Genomic DNA, 26230 nt, shown 5'->3' on the forward strand with positions numbered 1-26230 from the left:
AAAAAGCATTTTCATGTCTTCAATCAGTCTATCGTTTAACTTTCATATTGTGCTCTATAGTTTATATCATTGTGTTGCAAATCACACGCTTTGCTTTCGCCAGTGTTTTTTTTTTACTCACCTCCACACACTACACCAGACTGTCAACACACCCCTTGCATCTTTGAATCACACAAATCAGCTGGTGAGTAGAGCAGAAAGAAGTTACCTCCAGTAGGGCTGTGAATCTTCACTGGCCTCACGATTCGATTCGATTACGATTCAGAGGGTTACAATTCGATAACGATTATCGATGCATCTCGATGCATCTTAAATCGATGCATCACTTTTTTTCCTGAATACATGATTTTTTTTCTCACTTTCTATTTTCTCACTGTGTGGCTACTTTTAAAATAAAAGTGCATTTAGAATTGCATTGTATTATGATCCAAAATTAAAATAAACAACTGCATGTACTTCCATTATATTTTATTTGATTATTATTATTATTATTTTTAAATAATCGATTTTTGACATTTGTGAATCGATGCAGAATCGTGCAGGTCCGCATCGTGATGCATCTTATAATCGATTATTTTTGACACCCCTAACCTCCAGTCCTCCCGCCTACTGAGGCATTTGCGTCGTGTTAAGTCCGCGTTTGATCCATATTTGCGTGTATCCTTGTAACGTTAATAGCTCCGGTTAGCTTTAGGTGCTTTAGCTTATAAATCTATAAAATAGTTTCCTTGGGTCTAAGTTATTTTTCTTGTGTAACAGGGAAATGCCGGACTGGAGTGAACTGAACTGCATTGAACTGGTAACATGGAAATCCCGAAGTGGAATATTTTTGTTCCTTTATAAACTGAACTGACGGAACTAGACTGAACTATAAAGAACATTCTTCTAGCCGTTTAGTTCAACACAGTCTTGTGCTCCAATTATCTCACACACAATAAATCATGTTGGCGGTTTCCTTTAGCCTACACAATATAAAATATTGATGTAGAAAAAAAGAAAATGTGCTGCACTTTCAATTTGAAATGTAGGCCTATATGTAAAATGGAAACTGTTCTATAATAGACTGCTATAGCTGCTTAAAAAAACAAATCTGTAATGCAAAAAAAACGTGATCGGAGGCGGAGCACCCCTAATCGCTACAATTGCTTAATATGCATACTACTGTGCTACAGTACTACTAGTACTCCTGCTACGATTGAGACTGCTGCTACTGCAAATACTACTACTACTATTATTATTATTATGAATAATAAAACAGTGATTTAACTGCTCGTTCCTCGGTGACAGCATTCAACAATCAACACAACAGTCTGTGCCGTTTGCCACACCATAGCTTTGGGTCTTTCACATTTGGACTAGTGGCGCTGTCGGCACATGACCTCCACCCCCCAGGAGTGGCTGCCATATGTCCACTGACCTTGATGAAAACCAAGCCTGCTTCCTCACTAAACAGATGAGATTCCAACCTAAAATCAATGGCTAGCGTGAAATGGATCATATTTTTAATGGATAATATGATCTCTTCTCAGTCACCTCACTGCTGCCTGCCTGCCTGGCCTGGTTGTTGTGTTCATCACCAGGTAGCAGATGTCTAATTAAGAGGCTAAAGAAATGCGTCGGCTGCAATGATCACTTCAGTTACAAATGCCATCATCATCATCATCATCATCATCATCATCAGCTTCTTAGATGGCAGGAGGGAAGGAGGAGAAGGGAAGCACGGCTGTCATGGTTGTTGGCCCCGGGTCAAAGGTTATCTCCAGGGAGCGTGGAGGAAGTGAGACAACATCTGGGTGTCCTCTTCCCCCTCTCCTCTCTCTCTGTCGGACAATTGTGAGCGCTTTCTCTCCATTGAATACTCCGATGAATGAAGTGGCTTTGAGTTTGAGTGGGCCAACACTGTCCCAGGCTTTGTCCGTTAGGCTGTTTTTAAGCCGCTTGTAAATGACCAAAATTGAGAGATTTGACACTAGCAGCAATACAGGGTCGGCTGTGGCTCAGGAGGTACATGTAGAGCGCATCGTCCACCAACCAGAAGGTCAGTGGTTCGATCCCCGGCTCCTCCAGTCTGCATGTCGAAGTGTCCTTGGGCAAGACACTGAACCCCAAATTGCTCCCGATGGCTGTGCCAGCACCCTGCGTGGCAGCTGGTCGCCCTCGGTGTGTGAATGGGTGAATGTAGGCACATTGTAAAGCCCTTTGGATAAAAGCGCTATATAAATGCAGTCCATTTACCATTTACCTTTACAGGGGAAAAATAGAGAATACAAGCGGTTCACCTTATATCCCCTATTTCACACCTTCCTCCTCCTTGGTCTGTTCAGTACAATCCCTTCTCCTCTCTACTTACAGGAGCTCTTATTTTCCTATTTACAAACATTTTGTTTCTATGTTTACTGTCAAATAAGTATGCATCAATAAAATAAGAACAGATGACCTTTAGGGCTGGGTTCAAAAAAATCGATTCTCCGATTTTTAATCGATTTTCATTTTAATCCTCGATTATCGATTCATATGTCCAGAGATCGTTTTTTTTTTTTTTTTTTTTTTTAATAAACAGGCTAAAATATTATGCTGTGTGTGGTAGTTGAAACATAGTTTCAAGTTGACGTTTATTTATGTTTGTAGTTGAAACAAAAACATAAATACTGTAGGCTACATAAATGGAAATGTTTGATCATTATTAATATCTACTTTTAGAAATTATATAGGCTGAAATCAAATCACTGTGCATAATTGTGAAAGTGTCTTTATTGACAGATGAAAAGGCTGTTATTTACCCTTTGTCACCACCTGGTGAGTAAATATATGTGTAACTAAAACCATTAAAATTGACAACAATCTGCAACTTTTCTTCCCCATGTATCTACTTGGCTGGTTGGGAACCCCTGTGTTACATAACTGGACAGTCATGTAATTCAGGGTACAGCTCAAAAACCACGTTTTGGTATCACTAACCAAATCAATATTGAAAATTGATCGAATCCGAATCGAATCGAAATTAATCAATTCGCAACCTTGTGAATCGGAATCGAATCGATTCTTGAAATTTGAACCTATACCCAGCTCTAATGACCTTTAAAAATATATATTTTTAGAATATGTTAGAGGGCCTAGAGAGGTCCCTGGCCGTTCCTCTCTGCCAATATCATATTTTGGGTCAGCTATCAAAATATTATGCTTTTTCCAGTACAGGATCGATATGTATGACTGATTTTGTTACGTTCAGCTATTCTACTGTCGCCCAACCAACCTGTTACCAACTTCTCTACACCTGGACTGCTGTCAGTTACCAACTTCTCTACACCTGGACTGCTGTCAGTTACCAACTTCTCTACACCTGGACTGCTGTCAGTGGAGAATACAGCATGGTGTTCAATTTGTTCATATTCAAGGAAGTCAAAACTCCTACACTGTATGTTTACACGTGTCATTTCCTGCTGATTCTAAAGGTCAGACTATCAGATGACATTGGCCGGGTTTCCCAAAAGCTTCTTAGCGCAAAGAAGCTTCTTAGACCCTTCTTAAAGATGCTTAAGAAGGGTCTAAGACGCTTCTTAGCCCTAAGAAGCTTTTGGGAAACCCGGCCATTGCTATTGGGTTTCTTCACACTTCGCCCAAAAATACTTGTGCATAACGTGGAAGTTACGTCACAAGGAAGTGGCATTTTGATTTTTATGATGTAATTAGTGCATGCATAAAATTGTTAAGCGTAGTGTAAACAACAGCACTGTTTGTGTGAGTGTTCTTCATCGTCGTCTTCTGGCAGCCAGCTTTGTAGGTGCTGAGTGTGTGTTAGAGATGGGAATTGAATGAAAATAAGATTATCAAAATATTGGAGGCAGTTTTTGCCCCTGGATCATGGTTTTTAGGGGCATTCTGAGATTTGTTGGGGGTGTTTTTGCCCTTACCCCTGGCTACATTCCCACACTGATTGTAATGGTAGCAGGAGCTCACTGCCACTGTCAAAGATTTGCCCATCACAAAGTAGGCCTCAGGGCTGGGCCGTATGGTTGAAATCAATATCATGATAATCATAAGGATTAGTCTCATATCGATATATATCACGATATGGTCCATAATGCTAAATCACGTTAACTAATCTAAATGTTGATTTCATCGAGTGCAGATGTCAAACCAAACAGAAATATTCAAATAACATTCCTATCATACCTCATTTGATGAGTGTTTCAGTAGAATTGGCTTGTTATCAATTCAGAAATGTGTGACTCACGATATCAAAATATCTTCATATCATCACGATTATGATTCCGCTGAAAGACGATGAATGATAATATTGAATCATTCATTGCTCGCCTCACAGCCCACCCCGAATAGCATGGCATCTGAGAGCTGTATCACTCCACACACACACACACACACACACACACACACACACACACACACACACACACACACACACACACACACACACACACACACACACACACACACACACACCTTCCCCCACCACTCCCCACAGTGTCAGCAGTGCTGGCTCAGCACCTCCTCCCCCCCCTCAAAAAAGAGAGAAAGAAGCTAAGCTAGCAGCAGGATGGCAGCATGGTGCAGCTCTGAAGCTCAGAAACAGCAAGAGAAGTAGAAAGGACTCGCGCTGTAGCCATGTCATCATCAAATAAAAACAACATTAATCCCTCCATTAAGCTCTGTAACGATACTAATCCAGCCTCTGCTGCCAGAGTGTCAAGTGTCTCCTAATCCTGAAGTGACAAACTGTCATTTATTTATGATGTACTGTGAAAATACATCAAGTAAGCAGTGAGCACACAAGTGAATCAGTCTAAAGCTGTATTCACACCGAGATATTTATTTTTCGCTCTGTCGCTTGATTCAACCCTTTGGAATCGCTCTGTCGCTCTGTTTAAATCGCTCATCAACAGGCACACGAAATGACGGACATGTGGGGGATATAACGTTACGCAATGTCATGCTGTTTGTCCACTACGAGCCACCGTCATTGTTTACAAGCTAAAGCCTATCAGCGTGCTCCTAATGCGAGCTGCATACCGGTAGTACAGACTTCACTTCATGTCAGCTGTCAGCCTGTCAATGTGGTTTGTTGCCACACAATAAACCAGCGGTTTGTTCCAAGCCAGTGTGATCCTTGACTCACTCTCACACGGCAGCCAATCAGTGTTGAACAGCGAGCGACTGATGCCAGCGTATTTTCGCTCGAGTTGGGATATTTCATCTTGAGCGACGAGCGTATTTTCTCCCTATCGCTCTGTCTCTGTCGCTCGGACGCCCAGCGATTTTTCTCCCAGGCGAATATACACTCAATCGCTCGTTTGCATTGACTTTGTATGTAAACTCGACGCCAGCGACAAACTTTAATAGGTCGGTGTGAATGCACCTTAAAAGAGAAGGGAAACACAACACGGTGGAAAACAGTATGTACATGTAAAATGACAGCATGAAAGGGTCAGGGAAATGACAGGATATTGGAACAAATATTTTTTATCGTCTACATCTTGTTCCACCTTGTTCCACCATGTTGTATCTGTTGTTCCACCGTGTTCCACCATGTTGTATCTGTTGTTCCACCGTGTTCCACCATGTTGTATCTGTTGTCACTTATGTTCTGTCAGTTCAGTTGTTGCTTGTTAGTTTTGACTCATTGCGTTCATGAGCCCTTGTGTGTTTATCCTCATTATCTCGCCAGTCGCCGCTCGCCATCACAAATTAAATTGGTTGTTAATAATAATAATAACTTTATTTATAGAGCACCTTTCACAGACCAAAATCACAAAGTGCTTTACAAAGCAAAAGAAAATACAGAGAATACAATATTAACTCATTGAGTGCCAGCCACTTTTGGAGAACGTGCCAGAGTTTCAGAGCGTTTTTCAGTGATTTCTCGAGGCCCACAGAATATTGTGTGATATTACTATGTAAACACCGAACACGCACAAAGAACGATGAGACTCTCTTCTATCATCTGCAAAAAAAAGTTTATTGATACCATTTTCCGTTCTTTAGTTATGAGCCGGAGAAGATAGGCTGTTTTGAGCTAAAAGACACTGAGTTATTCCGCCTTTTGTGAAATGCAGCATTTCAAGCACATTCACTGAGTCTGAAGCTAATATTTTCTGATGTAGTGATGTGGTGTAGTTGTGTGGTGCCCTGCGTGCCCCACCCCCCTCTCCCCCCTCTCAGCTGCAAACTCCTCCCCACACTAACACACAGCCTCACGCACCCAGTCTATTTTCGGAGCGCTCCGTTTTTGTGCGGCGGTTCCCAGCGCGACACGGAAATGCCAAACCGGACTGCAGGGAAAGGTTTGGCCCTTCGCCGTCGGGTGCTGCCTTTCTGGCGGCTAATCGTGTGGAGAAACTATGCAGACAGACAGACAGAGGCAGAGGGGCTGAGTTGTGGGCGCGGATTGACTGCTGTTCGCAGCCAACGTCAGATTGCAGCCAGAGCAATCTATATGGCTCTGGCTGCAGCATGAGCGGTTTCTCTTTCATCACGGGGCTTTTTCCTGCTGTTTTCCGGACCTTCCTCTAATCTGGAGAGCACTGTCGCCACCTAATGGGTCTGTAAAATAGGTTATACACCTTCAATAGCTACAATATTTGTACAGGAGATGCAGAAGGCTTTGATCCACGTCCCACCGTCAAAAAACGCATTTGACGTCGATCGACGTCCTTGGCACTCTACGTCACTATTTACTTTGACGTCGATCGACGTCCTTGGCACTCAATGAGTTAAAATCGAGAATAAAAATAGAGGTCACTGAACATAGTGTTCAGGACAGTAAACAATGGGTAGAGAAAAACTACACACTACAAACGGACCATGTTGTTAAAAGATATATCATTCAATAAAACATCAACAAAACAGGGATACAGGGCAAGACCTGCATCAATCACTGAAAGCTTCTCTAAAAAGGTGAGTCTTTAGGAGACGTTTAAAGGACTCCACAGAAACAGCTGATCTAAGGGGCGGAGGCAGGCTGTTCCACAGTTTAGGGGCCATGGCCTCAAAGGCTCGGTCGCCACGGGTCTTGAGGCGTGTCCGAGGAACCTGAAGCAGGTTTAGATCATTGGATCTGAGGGAACGAGCAGAAGTAAGGGGGTGAAGTAGGTCCGAGATGTAAACAGGTGCCTGAGAGTGTAGTGCTTTGTAGGTGAGGGTGATGATTTTGAACTAGAATCTATAGGCAACAGGTAACCAGTGAAGTGACTTGAGTACCGGGGTGATGTGACAACTCCTGTTTGACCTGGTGAGCAAGCGCGCGGCAGCATTTTGAATGGCCTGCACGCGGCGTAGAGCGGATTTACTGAGCAGTGGGAAAAGAGCATTGCAGTAATCTAATCGTGACGATATAAAGGCGTGAATCAACATTTCCATCTCAGGAAAAGAGAGTGTGGATCTAAGTTTACCAATATTCCGTAGGTGGAAAAAGCATTTTTTAGAGAGCTGTTTTATATGGATGTCGAGTGAAAGAGAGTGGTCAAAAAAGAGCCCTAAGTTACGTAGGCTAGGGCGGACGGCAGAGGAGAGAGTGCCAATCCTATTTTTTATCGTGGATGTGACACTATCCGGAGTGATAATGAGCACCTCGGTCTTGTCCTTATTTAGCTGCAGGAAATTTTCAGCCATCCATGCATTGATCGCTCTAATACAGTCTAGAAGTCTGGAAATCTGATCTAACTCGTTTGGTTTGAAAGAGAAGCGGAGCTGGATATCATCGGCATATAAATGATATGAGATATCAAAACTGTGGATTAGTCTCCCCAGTGGAAGCATATACGTTCCAAATAGGAGAGGCCCCAGGATCGATCCCTGTGGGACCCCACAGAACAGGGGACCGGAAGAGGAAACAAAATTATTGATCTGTACACTAAAGCTGCGACCTGATAAAAAAGACCTAAACCAGTCTAAGGCAGTGCCTGAAATGCCCACCCAGTCACGAAGCCTATCGATCAGGATAAGGTGGTCCAGAGATCTAGGAGATCTAAAATCTGGTACTCTCCAGCATCGGTGGACATAAGCAGCTCATTTGTTACCCTCAGCAGGGCGGTCTCAGTGGAGTGCCCCGGCCGAAATCCAGATTGAAATTTGTCGTAGATGTTGTGCATCACCAGCACCTCAGTGAGTTGCTGGGCGACTACTTTTTCTAAAATCTTAGATAAAAAAGGGAGTTTTGAAATGGGTCTATAGTTTTTAGGCACAGAGGGGTCAAGGTTTGGTTTTTTTAAGATTGGCTGTATGGACGCGTGCTTGCCGTAGGATGGGGCGTAATCTGACGACAGTGATGAGTTTACATAAGTTTGTAAAACAGGACCAATAATTGGTAGAATTTTGAAAAATAATGATGAAGGGATGACATCCAGAGGACTTGATGACGGAGTGTTTGTTGGTTTGTTGGTTTCTCTTTCCGCTGTGATTTTTAGCAGTGTATTATAGGGCTGTCAATCTTCCTCTATAATACAATTCGATTTTCAGTGGCTTTATTATTTTAATATTCAATTTTCTAAATTATAATTATTATTATATATTTTTTATTAAACTGTTAGAGAAGTAAACACAACAGTCTGAGTGAAATGTTATGTCTCTCCTGATTCTAAACATAGTTTAATCCCTTGGTTTGACCAAGTAAAACTATTTTCATAAGCATTTTAGGAAAATCATGAATGGCGGATTGAGTCCCTTGGTTTATGCTGAATGCAGAAAGGATGTGACTTTGGTGCTGCTATGTGATCCCATTAGAGTTCTCAACGGGCCTGAAAATTCTGACCTGACCCGACCCTAGTAAGTTGAAGCCCAAGCCCGACCAATGCGCATAAATTCTTAGGCCGAAGCCGGGCTGAGTCGGGTTCCGTCGGGCTCAGGCTGAAACGAACGGAGAACTCTAAGCTGTGTGTGTGTGTGTGTGTGTGTGTGTGTGTGTGTGTGTGTGTGTGTGTCAGCATGGAAGAGAGTGAGAGTGAATAGAGAGCCAGAGTGAAACGTCACTTCCTGCTTTCTCCCTGTACCAGCGCTGCGAAAAATCTGAATGGCGGTGGACGGAGAATAAGGTGACTTTTTTGATCCCATTTGAATTGGGCCACGGGGTGCCAACGTTCATTTTGTCAATTTAAAACATAAGAAAGTCGCAGTTTGTCGTCAAACTGAAATGTAGGGGTTAGTTTCGTATAAAAACTACATAGCTCGTGGAAGCTCGTGGCATGTCGCCGGTCTTCAGCTTTGCCGGTAGATAAAGTGACGTCACTTAGGCGACAGTGTATGTACCGTAAATTCCGGACTATAAGCCGCGGCTTTTTTCCCGTTTTTTGGCCCCTGCGGCTTATATAACGGTGCGTCTTATCTATGGATTTTTTCAGAAAAAAAAAAAAAAAGAAAAAAAAATCTCTCTTTTTTAGCACTCTTTCTAACTATAAATCCACTTCTGTTTTAATTTCCTCTCTTGCCCTCTTTTCACCACACCGCGGACACTGTGTGCACTGTAAAAATAAACAACGGTGGTGTTGTGTTATGTTGTTTTGTTGAAATGTTACGGTAATACGGTAAATGGGAGCTTCCTCAAACAGCCATCTCTTTCCCGACAATCCCCTCTGTGCGTGACCACTTACATATGGTAATTACGGTAAGCAAACGGCCACAAGCCCATCAACTCCCTCCCCCGACTACCAGGAGAAAATCACAAACTTCGGCGAATTCACACAAAGGAAGATCAAGGAATATTCCATCGAACCGGAGCAGATCATAAATATGGATGAAGTGCCTTTGACGTTCGACCTGCCACTCACTCGGACTGTTAACAAGAAGCGCCCTGGAGGATTCTTTCACCAAAAAAAAGCTTTGCTCGTTCTCGACAGCATGAGAACGAGCAGTAGATGATCATGAGGTGGTTTTTCAGACGTGTCGATATAGCAGTTTATCGCAAAAGTGTAATGGAAACACATTTTTCGCATTTGCACGTCATGTGACCCATATTATCCCTTGGAAAAGGAGCGGAAAATAAGTTTGGTAAGTAAGGTTCGATAGCCGTGTCAAAACCTCCGCAGCAAGTGGAAAACTTTGAAGCAACGCTACCTAGCAGAAAGACGAGTGTTGTGCAAAAGCGTAGCCGGGCAAATTAGATAATGTTTAATGGCAGAAATCGGTCCATGGTGACAGCAGGCTGCCTGTGTGCGCGCATTTGGCACAGCGGCGAGATGAGAGGATGAAAAGCACACACTGGTGCGGTGGTGCTGTCTGAAGTGAATACAGTGACTGTGAGTAGGCTAATACATTGCACACGTTTCAGGTGCAATTATAGAACCAAATCAGCCTTTTCCCCCCTCCATCTCTAAATCGGACCAGTTGTAGGCTATTAGGCTACCTTTTTTCCTCTGCCTGTCGCGCTGACTGCATTCACGCAGCCAGCAACATTTTGCGACTCATTTTCTTTTGAATTGATAATCAGGCTCGTTTATATGCATTGTAACTTCATGTTGGGATTTCCATTGACCATTGGTTGGATTTGAGCATGCAGGGGACGGGATATGGGGCAGATCCCCGTGCGTAATCACTGTGGCAGCTGCTGCAACGGGGAATCACTCAAACGCAACTTCAATGGAAACGCCTACAAGTCGCAATTGTACATTGTCGAAGTTGTAGAAATATCGCAATTCTTTTGCGAAAAACTGTAATGGAAACACAGCTATAGATGAAGAGGAGTTCGTTGGTTTTGAGTGACAATGAAGGAGAGAGGAGAGTGGTTGACGAAGCCACCCTGAACCTGTTCGTTTCCGACACTGAAGATGAGGACTTTGGTGGTTTCAGTACGCAGGAAGAAGAGGAAGACGAGCATTAGTGACTTGACTTCTCTGATTACAGGTTTGCTGCACATATAGCCTATTGTTGTGTGATTTTGTCTGGGGATTAGTGACCTGACTTTTGTTTTGTTTTGTTGAAATGTTAATAAATGGGAGCTTCCCCAAACAGCCATCGCTTTCCCGACATTCCTCTCTGTGCACGAACCCTTTCATATGGTAATTAAACATCAAAACACCCGCGGCTTATAGACCGGTGCGGCTTATAGAAGAAAAAAATAGTCAATTTTGGTCCCGCGGCTTATACACCGGTGCGTCTTATAGTCCGGAATTTACGGTAGTCTTTCTGATTTATAACTTCTAGTGCACCAGTTTGGTGACAAAATGCGACTTTCTTGACATGCAAAGTTATGTTTTAAATTGACAAAATTAGCGTTGGCACCCCGTGGCACAACTCCAACGGGATCAAAAAAGTCACCTTATTCACCGTCATTCATATTTTTCGCAGCGCTGGTACAGGGAGAAAGCAGGAAGTGACGTTTCACTTTGGCTCTCTATAAAGAGATGGTATCAATCTGGCCTACTGTCACTACTGTAACATAGATTTATTTTCTTTTCTTTTTTGCTCAGCCTGAGCCAGACTCATTAGCATAAATTGGCAGCCCAAGTCCGGCCCGAGCCCGTCGTCGGGCCGGGTCGGGTCCTGTTGGGCTCAGGCTGAAACTGAGAACTCTAGATCCCATGGACGTAGGGCTATTAAAAAGAACCAGATATCATATTGCATATTTCGTTATTACAATGCTGCGCAGCGCTCAGGACCAGAGTAGGCTGTAGCGGAGGAGAGCAGCCGGGCAGTGAAGTCATGCCCGGGCCAGGCCAGTCGCCAGTAGAACCCGCGGCTGTGTGGCCTAGTCCGGGAGAGAGGGGAGCGGAGAGAAGCATTGTTAATGCACTGCCCGCTCACAAGATCACCATCACCATTGTGATTCAGTCAGATCATTCAGACTCAGGAAACTTTAATACATAGTTCAACATGTGTTTTCACATGCTGGTTGTTCAAGGTGAGATGGACGAGATGCGCCGTAAGAAGAAGAAGAAGGAAAAAAAAACGTTAAAAGGATAATGGAGGTTTATTAATATTTATGCAAATTGAATAATATTGTAATTAGGGATGCACCGATATGAAAATTTTGGCCGATGCCGATAACCGATATTAACATTGCTGTTATGGCCGATAACCGATATTTACCGATGATGTCGATATGATCTGTATAAAACCACATTTTTATGATCATCACATTTTGTACATACTGAAAAACACATGTTAACACTGAATTTGAAAAAGTTATGCATTTCTTTATTTGCAAAGCCTTTGAAAAAGCCCATAAATCATAGATTTACTGCATTATTTCATATCAATGTGAAGAATTTGGCTGATAAGGATAACCGATATTAACATTGCAACATCTGACCGATACCGATATGACCGATATGTAAAAAAATTACTAACATCGGCCGATACCGATATGATTGCCGATATATCGTGCATCCCTAATTGTAATACCGACATTTGTTTCAACAGCCCTAGTGTATTATAGGGCTATGCAAAATTTTTTTTTTTTGGAATCTGGATATTTTCGGTAATAATCAAAATCATCGAATACTTTCAATATTGAATTTTAATTTGAATATTGGCCCGCTATACCGACGTACAGTCCTCTGCTGTTAGTAAGGAAACCACATGGTTTGGTTAGTTAGGTTGAGGCAACAAAGCCACTTGGTTAAATTTCAGCCTCTTCTCTCTGCCAAAACATTTCCTCTTCCTCGACTACACTCGTTCTGACCAGACCACTGCTACTGACGTCGCCGGGGTCCTAGTGCCAGCCTACAAGTGCCTACATTTAGCAAAAATAAAAAAATTAAATGGACACTGTTCCTTCAGATGTTGTAGTTGTCATAGACTGTGTTGCATAGTTGATTGCTCTATTGCTGACAAAAATGTGTTATTGTAAGTCGCTTTGGATAAAAGCGTCTGCCAAATGACGTAATGTAATGTAATGTTGTGTTTTATCTCTGTTCAGAATTCAGTCTACTGTAACTGGTGAGAGATCATTTGAGCAGTACGGATGCAAAGCATTGTGGGTGCTGTAGTGCCTGTGTGTTTATCAGATACAGCCCTTGTTGTTTCTGGGAGACCGGAGCTTAATTGCGGTTGCCGTGGCAGCTAATTGATTGTGAGGGGCTGTGCAGTCGACACATCTCTGTGACAGAGCAGGGCAGCAGCACTGCACAGAGCCTGCTCCCTCTCTTTGATCACTGCTGTTTATCCTGCATGCTGAAGTGCCCTTGAGCAGGACACTTACCTACTACCAGCTCCGGCATGCTGCTCTGTAGGGCGACCCTGACCTCTGACCTCTCATAGGGCTTTCACACCGGCAGGGCTTCGTGCCGGTTCCCGAACCCAAATTTGAACCGGCCGGTGCGTTCAGACCGAAAAAATAATTGGTTCGGAACCTGAAAAGTTGGTTCTCAGCGGAACCAAAAGATAGTTGTTTTTTCCTTGGGAACCGTGACATCATCAGTGGGCGTGTCTTATTCTAGGCTGTGAAAATGAGCAGGAAGGAGAAGAAGGCAGTGACAACATGGAGAAAAATTATTTGCAGTGGTCTTCTGAGGAAACCAAATGTTAGTGGCGATTTGGGCATCTACCGAATCTCAAGAAAAGCTAGAAAGCAGTACAAGAAAGAGCAAGTCGTATGCTGAACTTGCGGAAGAGATGGCCAAGGCTGGGTTCACTCGAACGCCAGACCAAATAATTAATAAACTTAAAAAACTGAAGGAGGACTCCCGAATAATGTCCTCCCACTTTGGTTCCGCTTAAACTGGTGTGAACACGGGCTGGTTCGCCAGAAAGCACCAAGGTTCTGCGACTCCAGTACTCCAGTACTTCAGACAGAACCGTGTCTGTCTGAAAGTGGTATCAGTGGACAGGGGCAAGCCAGAAACAAAACTCCTTACGGGGATCAAAGAAGTGTATTGTGTATGGTTTCACAGTATTTTTTAATGTATTTTATTTTTAAATAACATAGAACAGAAGGTAAAAAAAAAGCTTACCACAGTCTCTAACTCACTTTTCTTTCTCTCTCTGTCTCTCTCTCTTCAGGAAATCAAACCCCAGAGTCATTATAACCATGGCTACAGTGAGAACGTCAGCCGGAAAAGCCATGTGGACGACTACAGCACCTGGGACATCGTCAAAGCCACACAGTGAGTGGATAATATTTACTGTATGTGTGTGTGTGTACGCATATTTGTGTGTGTGCGTGCGTGCCTTATTTTTAATTCAGAACTAACACCACCCCTGGCATCACTTTTGTGATCGTCTCATTGTTGTGATTCAGCAGCACTAGCTAAATAGATAAACTGTCTGTAAAATAGGTTTTTGATAAGACAAAGCAAGCCTTGTCTGTCTTGTTAGATTTAGATTTGAGGTCAGGAGGAATATCAACCTACAGTAATATCAACTTAATTGCAGTGTCAATGTCATGGCGGTTAAGTTGTCAAGCGTGTCAAGAGTGAGGGCGTGTCTTTGTTTTGTGTGTCTGATCATCTGTTGTTGTTCTTAAGCCGTGTCTGTATTCTGTGTCTGGGTTTTACGTGTTTCAACTTGTGTCCATGTCTGTGTTTGCACATCCACTCTTGTCTGTTTTGTCTTTGTACGCATGGCATGAGTGAGAGAGAGTAATAATAATAATGATAACAATACACTTTATTTATATAGCACCTTTCATAACAAAATGCAGCTCAAATGCTTTACAGAAGAAATTATTAACACAATAAGAAATAGTAAGATCATAGAAAAAAACAGATAGAATCATAGGGTGATAAAAGGGGGAAAATACAAAAAATACTGCAATAAAATAACTGGGATAATAATTAAGTTAGAGCGATAAGAAGAATAAATAAATAAAATAAATAAAATAAAAATAAATAAAATAAAATAAAAAAAGATTAAGAAAATAAGACATTCCAACAAAATAAAATACTTTTTTAAATAGAAATGAGGCAGTGAAAATACGTGTGACCTTCCTTTACGCCGTCTCTCCCTCGCTCAGGTACGGTATCTTGGAGCGCTGCAGGGAGCTGGTGGAGGCGGGTTACGATGTCCGGCAGCCAGACAAAGAAAACGTTACGCTCCTCCACTGGGCCGCCATCAACAACAGGATCGACCTGGTCAAGTGAGTCCCAGCCACTCATGCTTTCAACTGAAGTGATTCACTCTCTATTATACCATGGTCTGTGTGAATACTCCATTCTGATTGGCTGCAGGGTGTCCATTATTTTGTGATAATGTGCACCTAGCTAAGTAGTTCCAGGCAAACGGTCTGTTCACCGTTCATATCAATGCGCCATGGTCTCGACAGAGCCGTTTGAGCTCTATCCACCGTTAAGGGTTACTATGGCACTTTTATAGAGCTCAACAGGCACGTGACTTTTCGTGACATAATTTGCCCCGGAAGTAAGTTCCACGTCCATTTTCTCCGTAGGCATTTCGATAAATCCAAATATAACGAGTTTTAAGGCCCGACCCAGGCCAACACGTGATCCAGAGAATTTGGAGTGACCATAAAACATTTAAGTTTAAAGGAACACTCTGCCCATTTTCAAGCAGCTTTGTATAATTAGAACATCAGTAGTATATCAGAAAACTGTAAACTGTTTTGAAGTCTGTCATTTAACTCATTGAATGCCATGGACGTCCTTCGACGTCCAATTAAATAGTGACGTAGAATGCCACGGACGTCCTTCGACGTCCAATGCGTTTTTTGACGGTGGGACGTCGATCAAAGCCTTCCGCAGCTCCTGTACAACTATAGTAGCTATTGGAGGTGTATAACCTATTTTACGGACTCATTAGGTGGCGACAGTGCTTGCTCGGTGCAGTCCAGATTAGAGACAGGTCCGAGAAACAGCCTAAAAGCCGTGGATCAAAGACAACCCGATGCATGCTCCCAGAGCCATTTGCTCTGTCGCGGGAGCTGACATTGGCTCCGAACAGGAGTCAATCCGCGCTCACAACTGAGCCCCTCTGTCCCTGTCTGTCTGTCTGTCTGTCTGTATAGTTTCTCCAACCGATTAGCAGACAGGAAAGCAGCCCCTGACGCCAAACCATTCAGCAATCCGGGTTGGCTCTTCCCTGCTGTGGCGCTGAGAGCCGACAGCAGCACACAAACGCAGCCTCCGAAAATATAATGGTTGCGTGAGGCTGTGTGCAGTGTGGGGAGGAGTTTACGGGGGGAGGGGGGAGGGGGGTGGTGCCGGGTGGTGCACGCAGGGCATCACACAACAACTACGTCACTACATCAGAAAATATTATCTTCAGACTCAGTGAATGTGCTTGAAATGCTGCATTTCACAAAAGGCGGATTATCTCAGCTAATAATTTGAAAAGCCTGAAAACGCTGAAAACAACCTATCTTCTCCGGCTCATAACTAAAGAACGGAAAATGGTATCAATAAACTTTTTTTTGCTGATGATACAATAGAGCCAGCTCGTTCTTGTGCGTGTTCGGTGTTTACATAGTAATATCACACAATATTCTGTGGGCCTCGAGAAATCACTGAAAACGCTCTGAAAACTCTGGCACTGGGAGCATCCGTTCTCCAAAAGTTGCTGGCACTGAATGAGTTAATTTGACAGTTATTGAGTGTTAAAGTGTGGACCAGTGACATCACTGGTCCACACTAACTCAAATTAATAACTCATTAACTCAAATCAACTCCCAATAACTGTCAAACTAGATGAATGATGAATAGTTTGACAGTTATTGAGAATTAATTGAGTTAGTGTGGACCAGTGATGTCACTGGTCCACACTTTAACACTCAATAACTGTCAAATTAAATGACAGACTTTAAAACCGTTTACAGTTTTCTGATATACTACTGATGTTCTAATGATACAAAGCTGGTTGAAAATGGGCAGAGTGTTCCTTTAAGTGAGAACAAAAAATAACAATAACAAAAATAACGTTCTTTTTTGTTCTCGCTTAAATCAAACTCATAGCAGACTGGAGTATTGGGCTTGACGGAGGTCTGCGCTCTCCGAGTGCACTTCTAGTTAGTGTTCATTCTCCTTGCAGGTACTACATATCAAAGGGGGCCATAGTGGACCAGCTGGGAGGTGACCTCAACTCCACACCTCTGCACTGGGCCACCAGGTAACACACTCAGCACACACCTCTGCACTGGGCCACTAGGTAACACACTCAGCACACACACCTCTGCACTGGGCCACCAGGTAACACACTCAGCACACACACCTCTGCACTGGGCCACCAGGTAACACACTCACCACACACACCTCTGCACTGGGCCACCAGGTAACACACTCAGCACACACCTCTGCACTGGGCCACTAGGTAACACACTCAGCACATACACCTCTGCACTGAGCCACCAGGTAACACACTCAGCACACACACCTCTGCACTGGGCCACCAGGTAACACACTCACCACACACACCTCTGCACTGGGCCACCAGGTAACACACTCAGCACACACCTCTGCACTGGGCCACTAGGTAACACACTCAGCACACACACCTCTGCACTGGGCCACCAGGTAACACACTCAGCACACACACCTCTGCACTGGGCCACTAGGTAACACACTCAGCACACACACCTCTGCACTGGGCCACCAGGTAACACACTCAGCACACACACCTCTGCACTGGGCCACTAGGTAACACACTCAGCACACACACCTCTGCACTGGGCCACCAGGTAACACACTCACCACACACAGCTCTGCACTGGGCCACTAGGTAACACACTCAGCACACACAGCTCTGCACTGGGCCACTAGGTAACACACTCACCACACACAGCTCTGCACTGGGCCACCAGGTAACACACTCACCACACACAGCTCTGCACTGGGCCACCAGGTAACACACTCAGCACATACACCTCTGCACTGAGCCACCAGGTAACACACTCACCACACACAGCTCTGCACTGGGCCACCAGGTAACACACTCACCACACACAGCTCTGCACTGGGCCACCAGGTAACACACTCAGCACACACACCTCTGCACTGGGCCACCAGGTAACACACTCAGCACATACACCTCTGCACTGAGCCACCAGGTAACACACTCACCACACACAGCTCTGCACTGGGCCACCAGGTAACACACTCAGCACACACACCTCTGCACTGGGCCACCAGGTAACACACTCACCACATACACCTCTGCACTGGGCCACCAGGTAACACACTCACCACACACAGCTCTGCACTGGGCCACCAGGTAACACACTCAGCACACACACCTCTGCACTGGGCCACTAGGTAACACACTCACCACATACACCTCTGCACTGGGCCACCAGGTAACACACTCACCACACACAGCTCTGCACTGGGCCACCAGGTAACACACTCACCACACACAGCTCTGCACTGGGCCACCAGGTAACACACTCAGCACACACCTCTGCACTGGGCCACCAGGTAACACACTCAGCACACACACCTCTGCACTGGGCCACCAGGTAACACACTCAGCACACACACCTCTGCACTGGGCCACCAGGTAACACACTCAGCACACACCTCTGCACTGGGCCACCAGGTAACACACTCAGCACACACACCTCTGCACTGGGCCACCAGGTAACACACTCACCACACACAGCTCTGCACTGGGCCACCAGGTAACACACTCACCACACACACCTCTGCACTGGGCCACCAGGTAACACACTCAGCACACACCTCTGCACTGGGCCACCAGGTAACACACTCAGCACACACACCTCTGCACTGGGCCACCAGGTAACACACTCAGCACACACACCTCTGCACTGGGCCACCAGGTAACACACTCACCACATACACCTCTGCACTGGGCCACCAGGTAACACACTCACCACACACACCTCTGCACTGGGCCACCAGGTAACACACTCACCACACACAGCTCTGCACTGGGCCACCAGGTAACACACTCACCACACACACCTCTGCACTGGGCCACCAGGTAACACACTCAGCACAGCTAACATGACATCTGCATTTTGGTTAAAAAGTTGAACTTTTTCTGAATGGATTTGTCACCGTCCATTAGCCAGGTAGAGATGTTCCTACATTTCTTTTGAGAAAAAGGGGAAAAAAGAGATAAAACTGCGAAAGTCAGGTATACCATATAGAGATGATTTTAGCTTTATTTGTTTTTATTTTTTGTTATTACATATACTGCATCCCCTGGTTCTTCTTTCTGTTAAGTAGCTCCGTTATGAGCAAAGCCTTACTTTCCTATTCTTCTGCCTCACCATCATGTTAAGGTTCCAAAACAGCCCAACAAAAGGAAATCTGTCTGTTTTCTGATGGATCAGTGTGGCCTTATTGGGCCAGGAGTGCCTACACATGTTTAGCATGGGGTGGCCCCAGTGTTAGTGCTGAGTCTGCTGACACACTAGCAGTGCCCATTTAGCTAGAAAGTCATCGCAACTCATCTTCTGAGCACAGTCTCCCACTCAACCTGATATTATTACACACTTGATGTCTCTCTCTCTAGGGCTGCACAATATATCCTTTCAAACCAAACGCTACAGATACAGTATATTCAGAAACAGGCGAGACCGCATAACATTTCACTCAGACCAAAACGTAAAGAAAAAATGCGGGTTTAAAGAAAAAAATAATCTGATGTTTTTTTTTAAAGTTTTGGTCCGAGTGAAATGTTCTATGGTCTCTCCTGATTCGAAATATAACTGAACCGTTCGGTTTGACGAAGTAAAACTATTTTTATAAGCATTTTATGAAATGTCTATGGGAAAATAAAATGCGGATGAAAATCTCTGGTGCAGTGCTGAAGCAGGAAGTAGGTGGTCACTTTGCCTCTCTATACTCGAATTTAAAGGAGAACTTCACCGATAAACAATGCTGATTTATTTTGCACATGATCACATGATGTCACGTATCTGAAAACTGCCAACAGTTCTGCAGACATTCATTGAGTCATTTGTGCATGAAGGACATCACTGGTCCAGTTCTCTTTGAAGTAGGGATGGGCATCGAATTTCGAATTTTCGAATAATCGTTGTTATTATCAAGGTCGACTTTTATTATTGAAATTCGAAATTCGAAATTCGAAAAAAAAAAATTTTTTGAGTGAAATGTTGCATTGTCTCCCCTGATTCTAAGTATAGTCAAATCGCTTGGTTTGAGCAAGTAAAACACTTTTTATAAGCATTTTAAGCAAGGTTTATGGAAAAATGAATGGCGGATGAAATCCCATGAAGAGGGAGAGGGGGTGACTTTGGCACCCCTTTGGCACTCAGACCTGAGCCTACTAAATATTTAATGAACCACTCATGATTGTCAAAACTGTTTTTTATTTTCGAAAATGTCAATGTCATGTAACATGTTCTTTACTTCAGTGGTGCAATGCTTGTTTGAGCTAAAAATCCACAGCAGAAGCTTTTTATATTAATTAATAAAGCCGTAGACTTAGAATCAGGGGAGACAATGCAACATTTCACTCACAAAAAAAAAAAAAAAAAAAAAATCATTTTTACGGTAATTTTTTTTACATTTTTATTTTTATTTTCGAATTTCGAATTAAATTCGAATTTGGCCAGCGAATTTCGAATAGTGTTTTTGCTAGAAATGCCCATCCCTACTTTGAAGGGTTTGTCACCTACTACTCAGTCACCTGTGCAGGTGACCCACTAGGCCACCTTCTTAAAGGGGCAAGGCTTGATACAGCTATTCAAGTCATTTGGTGAAAATTGCTGTCTTTTTTCACATCGCAATTTATATCGCAGAAACAAAATATATTCCAATGTCCGTTTCCCCCCAATATCATACAGCGCTCTGTCCTGATCACTCACTGATCAGCTGTAGTCAAGTCAAGTCAAGTTTATTTGTATAGCACATTTCATACACAGAGGCAATTCAAAGTGCTTCACATAAAATGGTTGACAGGAAAAGAAGAGAATAAAATGGTAAAGCTGTAAACACTAGACTGTGAGCCACTCCCTCTGTCCTGATCACTGACTGAGCAGCTGTAAACACTAAGACTGTGAGCCTCCCCCTCCCTGAGTCTCCTCCTGCATTATTGATCATGCACACCCTTTCTAGTGCACAGACCCCTAGGAGACCTGCTGTGTCCATGACCTTTGACAGCCCCCAGCCTCCTCTGGATGTACTGTCTGTAGAGCCGGTCTAAACATGCAGTGAAATCCGGATTATAACCAGCTGCTAGCTGGTCGGCCTGCATGTTTAGAAACAATTAGCTGCCTTATGTGCACTCCTGTGAGTGTGGATCATGACCATCTGAGCCCTTAGTATAGGATCCGCATTATTGGAAAAACGGCTGTTGTTTAACACATTGAGTGCCAGCGACGCCATATGGCGTCATTAGAAATTTACCGTAGAGTGCCAGCGACGCCAAATGGCGTCAATAACTCGAAATTGTTTTTTTGACGGGGGGGGGGGGGGGGGGTGTCGATCTCAGCTTCTTACATCGCCTCTTACAATATGAGAGCTATTGAATGTGTCTAACCTATTTTACAGAACCCTTAGGTGGCGACAGCGCACTCCAGATGAGAGAAAGTATAGTTAAACACACAGAAGAAGTCGTTGTGGAAAAGGAAATCGCATCGCATCCGTCCGTATGCAGCTGCTTCATTGAAGCATAACGTAGCTGTGCCCCTGCAGCAGCCAATCTGCTGTCACAATTGAGCACCTCGTGTCCGCTGCAACAGCCCATTCGCATGATCAGCCGTGGAGTTCTCAACTGGAAGCTGGTGACATACACGCGGCTGTAAAAAAGCTGGATCTGGCGGACTTTTCACTGCTGAGCACACGCAGAGCAAACGCACTCACAGCAGAGCCGAGCAGAGCAGAGAGCTACTCCTCCCACAACGGGGGGGGGAGGTGGGGCACGCAGGACACTACAGCATACAACAGACCCAGGCAGCTGCAGCATTACATCAGAAAATATTAGCAATGAGTCAATGATGTGCTTGAAATGCTTCCTTTCACAAAAGGGTCATTATCTCAGCTCGTAGAAAAAAAGGGCTGTTTTTGCTCAAATCAAGCTATCTTCTCCGGCTCATAACTAAAGAACGGAAAATGGGATCAATAAACTTTTTTTTGCAGGTGATAGAAGAGAGTCTCATCGTTATTTGTGCGTGTTCAGTGTTTACATAGTAATTATTAAAGAAATTATATGACTGTTTTAAAATGCATTGCGGCCTATGTGGCACAGTACAGCACCTTTTGCCCAAGGGCCGTGGCACTCAAAGTGTTAACACCGGCAGCTCATGATCCTGATCATGTATGTCTGAGTGGGCGGGTGGTTAAATGGCACTTTACAAACCATTAATGTCCCAGTGATCATTATTTTCATGAATGGACGTAGCGTTAGTTACGTGGCTGGATTATTTGGAAGAGAGCCAAATTAGGTGAGTAAACAAGTAAAAGTTGAAAAGTACCCGCTAACGTTCACGTAGCCTATTAATTAATTAATCGTTCAGGCAATCGCTTATATCAACAAATTAAACGAGCAAACTCACGGTTTCCTCAAGTGCTGCAAACGGCTTGAATGGTTTATTTTCCTCCTGACCTGTCTGTCTTGTAGGCTATGTAAAAATGCAAGAGTTGCATCAGCCTATATCGAGACATATAGCCTAACTTTTGTGGGGAGAAATACATTGAAAACTACCGTAAATTCCGGACTATAAGCCGCACCGGTGTATAAGCCGCACCTGCAAAGTTGACTATTTTTTTCTTATATAAGCCGCACCGGACTATAAGCCGCGGGTGTTTTAATGGTTTTTTTTTTTTTTTTTGTGTGTGTTTTAACACGTTAATTGCCAAGAACGAGTTGAGTCGTCAAACACAATCCAGCTGTTCACTGCCAGCGACGAGTTGAGTCGTCAAAAAAAAATTGTTTTTTTTTTTTTGACGGTGGGGCGTTGATCAATCCCTTTTTTACGTCTCCTATACAATTATTGGAGGTATTGAATGTGTATAATCTATTTTACCGACCCACTAAGTGTTGAGTGCTCCCCCAGACGAGCGAAATCAAAGAAAAAACTGCCGCGGGAGCAAGCCATTCAAGGAAATGGCGAGGCGATTTTACAGTAATCCATTCCAGACTTGTCTTGCCCGAGAGCGGCCGCGCAGGCAGCAGCACACAGAGAGCGGAGAGCGATTTGCAAAATAGATTATAGGTGAAACACACTTTGAAACACCTCAGAAAGGCCAGAATCAACATCTGCCCATCGCCCACGGCTCGCACAAGGAGCGTCCGCACGCAGGCAAGCAGGCAGGCAGGCACGCAGGCAGGCAGGCAGGCAGCAGCAACGCGCTTCTGACACGCCCGCTGTAGAGCCAGGAGGAAGGAGGAGAAGACACATGGAGGGAGGAGTTTGAATGAGAGGGGTGTTTCCTGTTGTTATGGAGGAAATTACTGTTCAAAACTATTGTTTAGAATGTCTGACGGTCTTACTGATGCCAAAAATGAATGGTTAAAGTGACTGTTCTATCGAATTTCACAAAAAGCCATTTATCTCTGAATAAATTTCCAGACGCTGAAACCATGCTGTACTCAACGGCTAATATCTACATAACTACCGTAAATTCCGGACTATAAGCCGCACCTTTTTTCCCGTTTTTTGGGCTTTTTTGGCCCCTGCGGCTTATATAACGGTGCGGCTTATCTATGGATTTTTTCAAAAAAAAAAAAAAAAAAAAATCTCTCTTTTTTAGCACTCTTTCTATAAAGCCACTTCTGTTTTAATTTCCTCTCTTGCCCTCTTTTCACCACACTGTATGACACTGTATGACACTGTATGACACTGTATGACACTGTGTGCACTGTAAATAACAACACAGGTGGTGTTGTGTTATGTTGTTTTGTTGAAATGTTAATAAATGGGAGCATTACATATGGTAATTAAACATTAAAACACAATAAAAATAAAAAATAAAACATTAAAACACCCGCGGCTTATAGTCCGGTGCGGCTTATATAAGAAAAAAATAGTCAACTTTGAAGGTGCGGCTTATACACCGGTGCGCCTTATAGTCCGGAATTTACGGTACTAACTCTACAAACTAACTCTTTTAGACAGAGAAAGCACACATTCTATTAGTACTTTTCTGAACTTTGTGTTCACAAAGTCCAACCAGAAAATTATGCTCGGCTCTTGTAAAATGAGCCAGAATCCTCAAAAAAAGGCCTGGCAGAAGCTACCTACAGTAAAAAAAAAACGGCTGGCAGTCAATGTGTTAATGTTTAATTACCATATGTAAGGGTTCATGCACAGAGGGGATTGTCGGGAAAGAGATGGCTGTTTGAGGAAGCTCCCATTTATTAACATTTCAACAAAACAACATAACACAACACCACCTGTGTTGTTTTTTACAGTGCACACAGTGTCACACAGTGTCATACAGTGTCATACAGTGTGGTGAAAAGAGGGCAAGAGAGGAAATTAAAACTTATTATAGTTATATAGGATTTATAGTTAGAAAGAGTGCTAAAAAAGAGATTTTTTTTTTTTTTTTTTTTTTTTTTTTTTTGGAAAAAATCCATAGATAAGCCGCACCGTTATATAAGCCGCAGGGGCCAAAAAAGGCCAAAAAACGGGAAAAAAGGTGCGGCTTATAGTCCGGAATTTACGGTAGTCAGATATGACTTGATGCCACTTGTAAAATCATCCACAGTGTAACGTTAGTGCGACGGTGCGACCACTATTTTGACTGGCAGCTTTTGGGCGGTGTAACAAAGGCAAGCGCTCACTTTTTCTGGCACATTGCCACCCCACGTTATCGCCTGAATGCGTCAGAATGCATATTCCGTTTAAACGGCATGTTTTTGAATGGAGTTTGGTTACGGATTCGCTAAAGCTGTTTCCACATCACATTTCTTTTTATGATATAGCCCTCCCCCCGCCCACTCTACTCGCTATTAGCAGAGAGAATACGGACCATTTCCAGCTGTTTCTAAACAAAGACCCCTCATGTCTAGAAAGGTAAAACCGGAAAATATCCTGCTCTGTCTAGCCGGTCATGATCCAGACTTCATGTTTAGAAGAGGCTTATGAGACCTGTGTCCATGACCTTTGAACCCCCCAGCCTCCTCTGGATGTACTGTCTGTATTCTGGCCTCAAATGGAAATCTGTTAATATGGACATTTATTCATATGAACATGTTGCACATTATGACTTCATGCATGGACTCCATCGCTGGGTGTCATTTGTTATGAACTAAGTCCAGTTTAACAAAAACAAAATGGTCACAAAATGTTTTACATAAGACAATGCTCACAAATACAGATTGATACAGATATAGACTCAGTTCTCAGTCTGTACCCGTGTCGCTCAACTACAGACTGAGAGCTTTCTCTCAGCTTTCGTTGTTGAAACTGGGTGGAAATGATTTGAGAGTTAAAAAAAACAAAACTGCATCGCAGAACCAATCCAGAGTCTTTAAGAAGGGGCGGTGACATGCAGTCGTCATGTGCATGTAAACGGATAAAACAGAGTCAAATAATGTCACATTGCTTGGGACATCCATTTTCAATGTTTACAAAAAAGTGATTCTCTGTATTCGCAAGGGGTGTAGGTTTGTTAGCGGCCGTTCAAGAAACTTTTTGATAAGGAGGTCTCAGATGTTTGCTAGGCGGAGCTCTCCAATTGTCTGGGAGCTGAGATTAATACAGACAAGACATTGACTTTGTTAGTCAATGGTTGGTTAGTATATCTTGGAATGTGCTACTCAGACCCTGAAATGAGCAACGCCCACACAATAAACACCTCCCAAGGTGTTTTGCAGTACCCAGTTTTCACTTGGGCCAGTGTTTGGTCAGGAGCTGAAACATGGTTCAGGTTTTGACCCCCCTAACAAGTGAATAGGAAAATATCAATACATGTGCAAAATGTTTGACGTGCTGAAGCACCAGTGAATGAAGGCTGTGATATAACAACCTTTTCACGAGCAGCAGAGGAGAGTGCGTTTCTGTTAAACCAGTTTCATTTCAAACTGAATTGTCCTGTGGGGGGGATTTATTTTGCAGACAGGGTCGGTAATATTCAATATGCAATAAAAGCACATGGTAAATAAACACAACTTACACCACGGGGAGCAGACAACTAATAGCTCAATGTTGTGCATGAAAAAAGCTCATCAACACAAATAGAAACTTTAGATAGAAGCATGTGAGGCTATGTTGTTTGATGTGCTAATTAAGCAAGCGAACAGCAGTGTGAATCGATGAGAAGCCGGTGTTTTGGATGATTGGGTTTGGTGACAGATCAGAGGCTCAAACTGCCCTCGCTTTGGCCTTCCTCACCTGCCTCTCCCAAGAGTTCACTTCTTTGTTCCAGCCTGGATCACACAAAGAAATAGCCAGTAA

The 26230-nt window shown here is 43.6% G+C and overlaps 1 protein-coding gene across 1 annotated transcript in view; it reads left to right on the forward strand.

Moving 5' to 3' along the window:
* The window catches only part of zdhhc17 (zDHHC palmitoyltransferase 17), a gene marked incomplete at both ends in the record, with an annotated part of 92689 nt that overhangs the window by 16004 nt on the left and 50455 nt on the right, over positions 1 to 26230 (forward strand). Inside the window, 3 exons of the mRNA XM_083654633.1 lie at positions 13948 to 14051; positions 14900 to 15022; positions 16927 to 17004. Coding sequence (XP_083510759.1) covers positions 13948 to 14051; positions 14900 to 15022; positions 16927 to 17004 — 305 coding nt within the window. The remainder of the gene's footprint in view (positions 1 to 13947; positions 14052 to 14899; positions 15023 to 16926; positions 17005 to 26230) is intronic.

The sequence above is a fragment of the Poromitra crassiceps genome, assembly GCF_964638095.1.
Source record: "Poromitra crassiceps genome assembly, chromosome: 2".
In the NCBI taxonomy this organism is placed as follows: domain Eukaryota; kingdom Metazoa; phylum Chordata; class Actinopteri; order Beryciformes; family Melamphaidae; genus Poromitra; species Poromitra crassiceps.